The 9737-nt window shown below is 40.5% G+C and overlaps 1 protein-coding gene across 2 annotated transcripts in view; it reads left to right on the top strand.

Annotated features, from left to right (window-relative positions):
• The window catches only part of SUN3 (Sad1 and UNC84 domain containing 3), a 48018-nt gene extending 39247 nt beyond the window's left edge, over positions 1-8771 (top strand). The window contains exons 10-11 of one of the 2 annotated variants that reach the window (XM_023226437.2): positions 271-363; positions 8471-8771. In XM_023226437.2, coding sequence (XP_023082205.1) covers positions 271-363; positions 8471-8590 — 213 coding nt within the window. In that variant the 3' untranslated portion in view covers positions 8591-8771. The remainder of the gene's footprint in view (positions 1-270; positions 364-8470) is intronic. The other variant, XM_023226435.2, reaches the window with a different exon arrangement.
• The last annotated feature ends 966 nt before the right edge of the window (positions 8772-9737 follow it).

Raw genomic sequence — 9737 nt, 5'->3', positions numbered from 1 at the left:
TCTATCTATCTATCTATCTATCTATCTATCTATCTATCTATCTATCTATCCATCCATCCATCCTCTGTCCTTCTAGTCAGTCCCGTGATCAGCCTTTGGCCTCACTGATCCCTTGTTAAATGCCCTCTGGGTGCATAGATTAGTACTGGCATGATCACAGCACTGTGCCCCTGGTGGACACACAGAGATATCTGGTGAATTATTTCTTCTTTTTGAAAACACAACTGTATCCATTCATTACAATCTCTATATCTGTTGCTTTCTTTATAGGGCATCACAAAAAAATGTGAAGGAGAAGAAATTTTCCTAGGTCAGTTTATATATAACAAAACAGGAACCACCATTCAAACATTTGAACTCCAGGTAATGTGTGCCCTGGGAAATGATACAAGTAGCTCTATCACTGGAAGAAATTTGTTGGGATTGCTTCCTGTAAAGTGATGTATGAAAACAATTATGACAAAAGCATGAGTTACACAAAGCTTATCTGAACTTCAATTCTTAGCTCCAAGTGCTTACAAGGATTTTAATGCAAAAGACAGACAAATGCAAAACCAGTTTCTAAGTCAAATTCTTCCTCACCTGCTATCACTTTTTTATAATATATATATTTAATTTCTCGGTTCTTTCTCAACTATTCCATTCCCTGATTATTATTAAGTGTAATAGTTACTACCTCACCTTGCTTGAGTATAGGGGAGGAGGATGCTGGTACAATATGAAGTGGACAGAGGCAGAGAGAAGCTCAAAGGAAGAGTGGATAAAGATTTAATATCAGATAATATAAGTACAACTCCTAATCCAATGGGGGAAAATATCAACTGTTAACTTATAAATCCCCTGAAACTCACCAAGGCATATGAAATATACACTCATTTTTTAAATTAGCCACAGGGAGTAACTGAAGAGATGTAGAAGACATTTTATATCATGTAAAACCAAGTGTTTTATGACACTTATTATTATTATTATTATTATTATTATTTTTATTTATTTATTTTTTTTTTGAGACGGAGTCTTGCTCTGTCGCCCGGGCTGGAGTGCAGTGGCCGGATCTCAGCTCACTGCAAGCTCCGCCTCCCGGGTTTACGCCATTCTCCTGCCTCAGCCTCCCGAGTAGCTGGGACTACAGGTGCCCGCCACCTCGCCCAGCTAGTTTTTTGTATTTTTAGTAGAGACGGGGTTTCACCGTGTTAGCCAGGATGGTCTCGATCTCCTGACCTCGTGATCCACCTGTCTCGGCCTCCCAAAGTGCTGGGATTACAGGCTTGAGCCACCGCGCCCGGCCTTTTTTTTTTATTATTATACTTCAAGTTCTAGGGTACATGTGCACAACGTGCAGATTTGTTACATATGTATACATGTGCCATGTTGGTGTGCTGCACCCATTAACTCGTCATTTACATTAGGTATATCTCCTAATACTATCCCTCCCCTGCTCCCCTCCCCACAATAGATGCCAGTGTGTGATGTTCCCCTTCCTGTGTCCAAATGTTCTCATTGTTCAATTCCCACCTATAAGTGAGAACATGTGGTGTTGGGTTTTCTGTTCTTGTGACAGTTTGCAGAGAATGATGGTTTCCAGCTGCATCCATGTCCCTACAAAAGACACGAACTCATCATTTTTTATGGCTGCGTAGTATTCTATGGTGTATATGTGCCACATTTTCTTAATCCAGTCTGTCACTGATGGACATTTGGGTTGATTACAAGTCTTTGCTATTGTGTATAGTGCTGCAATAAACATATGTGTACATGTGTCCTTATAGCAGCATGACTTATAATCCTTTGGGTATATCCCCAGTCATGGGATGGCTGGGTCAGATGGTATTTCTAGTTCTAGATCCTTGAGGAATCGCCACACTGTTTTTCACAATGGTTGAACTAGTTTACAGTCCCACCAACAGTATAAAAGTCTTCCTATTTATCCACATCCTCTCCAGCACCTGTTGTTTCCTGATTTTTTAATGATTGCCGTTCTAACTGGTGTGAGATGGTATCTCATTGTGGGTTGATTTGCATTTCTCTGATGGCGAGTGATGATGAGCATTTTTTTATGTGTCTGTTGGCTGTATGAATGTCTTCTTTTCAGAAGTGTCTGTTCATACCCTTTGCCCACTTTTTGATGGGGTTGTTTTTTTCTTGTAAATTTGATTGAGTTCTTTGTAGGTTCTGGATATTAGCCCTTTGTCAGATGAGTAGATTGCAAAAATTTTCTCCCATTCTGTAGGTTGCGTGTTCACTCTGATGGTAGTTTCTTTTGCTGTGCAGAAGCTCTTTAGTTTAATTAGATCCCATTTGTCAATTTTGGCTTTTGTTGCCATTGCTTTTGGTGTTTTAGACATGAAGTCCTTGCCCATGCCTATGTCCTCAATGGTATTATCTAGGTTTTCTTCTAGGGTTTTTATGGTTTTAGGTCTAACATTTAAGTCTCTAATCCATCTTGAACTAATTTTTGTATAAGGAGTAAGGAAAAGATCCAGTTTCAGCTTTCTACTTATGGCTAGCCAATTTTCCCAGCACCATTTATTAAACAGGGAATCCTTTCCCCATTTGTTGTTTCTGTCAGGTTTTTCAATGATCAGATAGCTGTAGATGTGTGGTATTATTTCTGAGGGCTTTGTTCTGTTCCCTTGGTCTATATCTCTGTTTTGGTACCAGTACCATGCTGTTTTGGTTACTGTAGCCTTGTAGTATGGTTTGAAGTCAGGTAGCGTGATGCCTCCAGCTTTGTTGTTTTGGCTTAGGATTGTCTTGGCAATGTGAGGTCTTTTTTGGTTCTATATGAACTTTAAAGCAGTTTTTTCCAATTCTGTGAAGAAAGTCATTGGTAGCTTAATGGAGATAGCACTGAATCTATAAATTACCTTGGGCAGTATGGCCATTTTCACAATATTGATTCTTCCTATGCATGAGCATGGTATTTTCTTCCATTTGTTTGTGTCCTCTTTTATTTCACTGAGCAGTGGTTTGTAGTTCTCCTTGAAGAGGTCCTTTACATCCCTTGTAAGTTGGATTCTTAGGTATATTATTCTCTTTGAAGCTATTGTGAATGGGAGTTCATTCATGATTTGGCTCTCTGTCTGTTACTGGTGTATAAGAATACTTGTGATTTTTGCACATTAATTTTGTATCCTGAGACTTTGCTGAAGTTGCTTATCAGCTTAAGGAGATTTTGGGCTGAGACAATGGGGTTTTCTAAATATACAATCATGTCATCTGCAAACAGAGACAATTTGACTTCTTCTTTTCCTAACTGAATACCCTTTATTTCTTTCTCTTGCCTGATTGCCCTAGCCAGAACTTCCAAACCTATGTTGAATAGGAGTGGTGAGAGAGGGCATCCCTGTCTTGTGCCAGGTTTCAAAGGGAATGCTTCCAGTTTTTGCCCATTCAGTATGATATTGGCTGTGGGTCTGTCATAAATAGCTCTTATTATTTTGAGATACATTCCATCAATACCGAATTTATTGAGAGTTTTTAGCATGAAGGGCTGTTGAATTTTGTCAAAGGACTTTTCTGCATCTATTGAGATAATCATGTGGTTTTTGTTTTTGGTTCTGTTTATATGCTGGATTATGTTTATTGATTTGCGTATGTTGAACCAGCCTTGCATCCCAGAGATGAAGCCCACTTGATCATGGTGGATAAACTTTTTGATGTGCTGCTGGATTCAGTTTGCCAGTATTTTACTGAGGATTTTTGCACCGATGTTCATCCAGGATATTGGTCTAAAATTCTCTTTTTTTGTTGTATCTCTGCCAGGCTTTGGCATCAGGATGATGTTGGCCTCGTAAAATTAGTTAGGGAGGATTCCCTCTTTTTCTATTGATTGGAATCGTTTCAGAAACAATGGTACCAACTCCTCCTTGTACCTCTAGTAGAATTCGGCTGTGAATCCGTCTGGTCCTGGACTTTTTTTGGTTGGTAGGTTATCAATTATTGCCTCAATTTCAGAGCCTGCTATTGATCTATTCAGAGATTCAACTTCTTCCTGGTTTAGTCTTGGGAGAGTGTAAGTGTCCAGGAAATTATCCATTTCTTCTAGGTTCTCTAGTTTATTTGCACAGAGGTGTTTATAGTATTCTCTGATGGTAGTTTGTATTTCTGTGGGGTCAGTGGTGATATCCCCTTTATCATTTTTTATTGCGTCTATTTGATTCCTCTCTCTTTTCTTCTTTATTAGTCTTGCTAGTGGTCTATCAATTTCGTTGATCTTTTCAAAAAACCAGCTCCTGGATTCATTGATTTTTTGGAGGGATTTTTGTGTCTCTATCTCCTTCAGTTCTGCTCTGATCTTAATTATTTCTTGCCTTCTGCTAGCTTTTGAATGTGTTTGCTCTTGCTTCTCTAGTTCTTTTAATTGTGATGTTAGGGTGTCAATTTTAGATCTTTCCTGCTTTCTCTTGTGGGCATTTAGTGCTATAAATTTCCCTCTACACACTGCTTTAAATGTGTCCCAGAGATTCTGGTATGTTGTATCTTTGTTCTCATTGGTTTCAAAGAACATCTTTTTTTCTGCCTTCATTTCGTTATGTACCCAGTAGTCATTCAGGAGCAGGTTGCTCAGTTTCCATGTAGTTGAGCAGTTTTAATTGAGTTTCTTAGTCCTGAGTTCTAGTTTGATTGCACTGTGGTCTGAGAGACAGTTTGCTATAATTTCTGTTCTTTCACATTTGCTGAGGAGTGCTTTACTTCCAACTAAGTGGTCAATTTTGGAGTAAGTGCAATGTGGTGCTGAGAAGAATGTATATTCTGTTGCTTTCGGATGGAGAGTTCTGTAGATGTCTATTAGGTCCGCTTGGTGCAGAGTCGAGTTCAATTCCTGGATATCCTTGTTAACTTTTGGTCTCGTTGATCTCTCTAATGTTGACAATGGGGTGTTAAAGTATCCCACTATTTTTATTTTTTTATTTTATTTTATTTTTTTTGAGATGCAGTCTCGGTCTGTTGCCAGGCCAGAGTGCCAGTGTCACGATCTTGGCTCACTGCAACCTCCACCTCCCAAGTTCAAGTGATTCTCCTGCCTCAGCCTCCCAAGTAGCTGGGACTACAGGTGCCTGCAACCACACCCGGCTAATTTTTTGTATTTTTAGTAGAGATGGGGTTTCACCATGTTAGCCGAGATGGTCTCAATCTCCTGACCTCATTATCTGCCCACCTTGGCCTCCCAAAGCGCTGGGATTACAGGCGTGAGCCACCACACCTGGCCTCTCCCATTATTATTGTATGGGAGTCTAAGTCTCTTTGTAAGTCTCTAAGGACTTGCTTTATGAATCTGGGTGCTCCTGTATTGGGTGCATGTATATTTAGGATAGTTAACTCTTCCTGATGAATTGATCCCTTTACCAGTATGTAATGGCCTTCTTTGTCTCTTTTGATCTTTGATGGTTTAAAGTCTGTTTTATCAGAGACTAGGATTGCAACCCCTGCTTTTTTTGTTTTCCATTTGCTTGGTAGATCTTCCTCCATCCCTTTATTTTGAGCCTATATGTGTCTCTGCATGTGAGATGGGTCTCCTGAATACAGCAAACTGATAGGTCTTGACTCTTTATCCAATTTGCCAGTCTGGGTCTTTTAATTGGACCACTTAGTCAATTTACATTTAAGGTTAATATTGTTATGTGTGAACTTGATCCTGTCATTATGATATTAGCTGGTTATTTTGCTCGTTAGTTGATGCACTGTCTTCCTAGCATGGATGGACTTTACATTTTGGCATGTTTTTGCAATGGCTGGTACCTGTTGTTCCTTTCCATGTTTAGTGCTTCCTTCAGGACCTCTTGTAGGGCAGGCCTAGTGGTGACAAAATCTCTAAGCATTTGTTTGTTTGTAGAGGATTTTATTTCTCCTTCACTTATGGAACTTAGTTTGGCTAGATATGAAATTCTGGGTTGAAAATTCTTTTCTTTAAGAATGTTGAATATTGGCCCCCACTCTCTTCTGGCTTGTAGAGTTTCTGCCAAGAGATCTGCTGTTAGTCTGATGGGCTTCCCTTTGTGGGTAACCTGACCTTTCTCTCTGGCTGCCCTTAACATTTTTTCCTTCATTTCAACTTTGGTGAATCTGACAATTATGTGTCTTGGAGTTGCTCTTCTTGAGGAGTATCTTTGTGGCGTTCTTTGTATTTCCTAAATTTGAATGTTGGCCTGCCTTACTAGGTTGGGGAAGTTTTCCTGGATGATATCCTGCAGAGTGTTTTCCAACTTGGTTCCATTTTCCCCGTCACTTTCAGGCACACCAATCAGACGTAGATTTGGTCTTTTCACATAATCCCATATTTCTCGGAGGCTTTGTTCATTTCTTTTTACTCTTTTTTCTCTACACTTCTCGCTTCATTTCATTCATTTGATCTTCAATCGCTGATACTCTTTCTTCCAGTTGAACAAGTCAGTTCCTGAAGCTTGTGCATTTGTCACATAGTTCTCATGTTATGGTTTTCATCTCTATCAATTCTTTTAAGGACTTCTCTACATTGGTTATTCTAGTTAGCCATTCATCCATTCTTTTTTCAAGGTTTTTAGTTTCTCTGTGCTGGTTACATAGTTCCTCCTTTAGCTCTGAGAAGTTTGATCGACTGAAGCCTTCTTCTCTCAACTCGTCAAAGTCATTCTCCATCCAGCTTTGTTCCATTGCTGGCGATGAGCTGCGTTCCTTTGGAGGAGGAGATGCGCTCTGATTTTTTGAATTTCCAGCTTTTCTGCACTGCTTTTTCCCCATCTTTGTGGTTTTCTCTGCCTTTGGTCTTTGATGATGGTGATGTACTGATGGGGTTTTGGTGTGGGTGTCCTTTCTGTTTGTTACTTTTCCTTCTAACAGTCAGGACCCTCAGCTGCAGGTCTGTTGGAGTTTGCTTGAGGTCCACTCCAGACCCTGTTTGCCTTGGTATCAGCAGTGGAGGCTGCAGAAGATAGAATATTGCTGAACAGTGAGTGTTGCTGTCTGATTCTTGCTCTGGAAGCTTCGTCTCAGGGGTGTACCCAGCTGTGTGAGGTGTGAGGTGTCGGTCTGCACCTAGTGGGGGTTGTCTCCCAGTTAGGACCCACTTGAGCAGGCAGTCTGTCTGTTCTCAGATCTCAACCTTCGTGCTGGGAGATCCACTGCTCTCTTCAAAGCTGTCAGACAGGGATATTTATCTCTGCCGAGTTTTCTCCTGCTTTTTGTTTAGCTATGCCCTGTCCCCAGAGGTGGAGTCTACAGAGGCAGGCAGGCCTCCTTGACCTGTGATGGGCTCCACCCAATTCGAGCTTCCCAGCGGCTTTGTTTACCTACTTAAGCCTCAGCAATGGCGGGCACCCCTCCCCCAGCCTCACTTCCACCTTGCAGTTAGATCTCAGACTGCTGTGCTAGCTATGAGGGAGGCTCCGTGGGTGTGAGACCCTCTGGGCCAGGTGTGGGATATAATCTCCTGGTATGCCGTTTGTTAAGACCCTTGGTAAAGCACAGTATTAGGGTGGTAGTTACCTGATTTTCCAAGTGTTGTGTGTCTCAATTTCCTTTGGCTAGGAAAAGGAATTCCCTTCCCCCTTGTGCTTCCCAGGTGAGGTAATGCCTTACCCTGCTTCAGCTCTCACTGGTCGGGCTGCATCCGCGGACCAGCACCAACTGTCTGACATGCCTCAGTGAGATGAACCTGGTACCTCAGTTGAAAATGCAGAAATCACCCGTCTTCTGTGTCGCTCATGCTGGGAGCTGGAGGCTGGCGCTGTTCCTATTCGGCCTTCTTGGGCACACTTCCCTTTATGACACTTTTTGGCCAAATAGTGGGAAAATAAAGATAATAATATATGTTAGAAATGAGCATATTTGTCGAGTTTCATATTTGATTATATATTCATATGCATTTGAACTCATATTATCTGTTCTTATAGTTGGCTTCATAGAGCTGGTTTTTAGACAACAAGCCCTCTCTCCCCTGCTCCTTGGCACAGCCAGCAAGGAGTGTAGAAGGGAGAAACAGTGGAACACAGAGGTCATTTGGCGGCCGGATTATCCTCCTCTCCCACTACTTATCTTTTCATAAGCTCTTTATTCCAGTAGCTTATTTTCTCATTCATTAGACTGATATTTGAAAATAGTTATGTTAGAAAAGAAAAAAGTATATAGGCCAGGCATGGTGGCTCACGCCTGTAATCCCATCACTTTTGGAGGCCTAGGCAGTTCAAGACCAGCCTGGGCAACATGGCAAAACCCTGTCTCTACAAAAAATTAATAAATTAGCTAGGTGTGGTGGCATGTGCCTGCAGTTCCAGCTCCTCAGGTGTCTGAGCTGTGAGGATGGCTTGAGCCCAGGAGGTAGAGGTGGCAACGAGCCGTGATCATGCCACTACATTCCAACCTGTGTGACAGAGCCAGATCCTGTCTCAAAAAAAAAGAAGAGCATATAATTTAAAAATTTTATCAGTATTCATTGGGATTACTTGAGATGAACTTCTTTATGAGGCATTGATTTTCTTTTCTTTATTTTCAGCATGCTGTTTCTGAATATTTACTATGTGTGAAACTTAACATCTTTAGCAACTGGGGACACCCGAAGTATACTTGTTTATATCGATTCAGGGTCCACGGCACACCAGGCAAGCACATCTAGAAGAGTTGGTGCAGAAGGTCATGCCACATGTCCCGAATATTCAAGAACACTTATTCTCTTAGATGGTACTGCACCCATAGGAATTGAGAATTAGGAGTGGGAAGAAAGCCTCAAAGTGGTTCATACTTGCCTGTAAAAAGTAAACGAATTTTACTAATAAAAAATATGGAAGTAAATTAAATATCCTTGCCATAGTTTAGTCTTTAAGGATGCTTCATGTTGTTAGAGCATTGAAAACTCATCTTGTATTTAGAAGAAGATAGTCTCATCATCAGTCTTTCTCATAATACCATCTTTGCCTTCACTGAATCATTTATTTACACCAGGCTTGGGTGTCCACTATTACCACTATCATTTAGTGCTGATCTGGAGGCACTGGTCAGCGCAATTAGATAGGAAACCAGTAATTTTTAAATTAGAGGTAAAAATTAGTGAGGAGTTCTGACCATGACCATTTGCAGATAATTTGATGAATTCTTTGAAATGCAATAGAGTCTATTTTAAAAGAATTACAAACAAGGAAAAACTGTTGTTAGTGGATGCAAAATTCTCACATATAAATCAGTATCATTCATAAATAAAAACAACAACCAGTTACAGAGTATAACTTACAAAATCCATTATTATCTTTAGATAATAAACATCAAATAAAAGAAGAAAATAAAATATCTACATGAAGAAATCCCAAACAGCAGTGAATGACTAAAAGAAGACTTAAGGCCAGGCGTAGTGGCTCACAACTGTAATCTTAGCACTTTGGGAGGTCAAGGGTGTGGGATCACTTGAGCCCAGGAGTTTTGAGACAGTCTGGGCAACACAGCAAGACCCCATCCCTACAAAAAATTTAAAAATTAACCAGACGTCTTGCATGTTGCAGCTACTCAGAAGACAGGTGGGAGGATCACTTGAGCGTGGGAGGTTGAAGCTTCAAGTGAGGTGTGTTCGAGCCACTACACTCCAGCCTGGACGACCTGTCTGGAGAAAAAAAAAAGACTTCAATAAAATAAATGGAAAGATAGATATACTATGTGCCATATCCTTTGATGGGAAATCTCAACTGTCAAGATGTCAATTATAAGTTAATTTATAAATGTAACTTGATCTCAGTTAAAAACCAGAAAAATATGGCATTTATGGGACAGTTATG

The sequence above is a fragment of the Piliocolobus tephrosceles genome, chromosome 8 (genome assembly GCF_002776525.5).
Source record: "Piliocolobus tephrosceles isolate RC106 chromosome 8, ASM277652v3, whole genome shotgun sequence".
Lineage (NCBI taxonomy): Eukaryota > Metazoa > Chordata > Mammalia > Primates > Cercopithecidae > Piliocolobus > Piliocolobus tephrosceles.
This window is presented reverse-complemented; position numbering and strand designations above follow the sequence as displayed.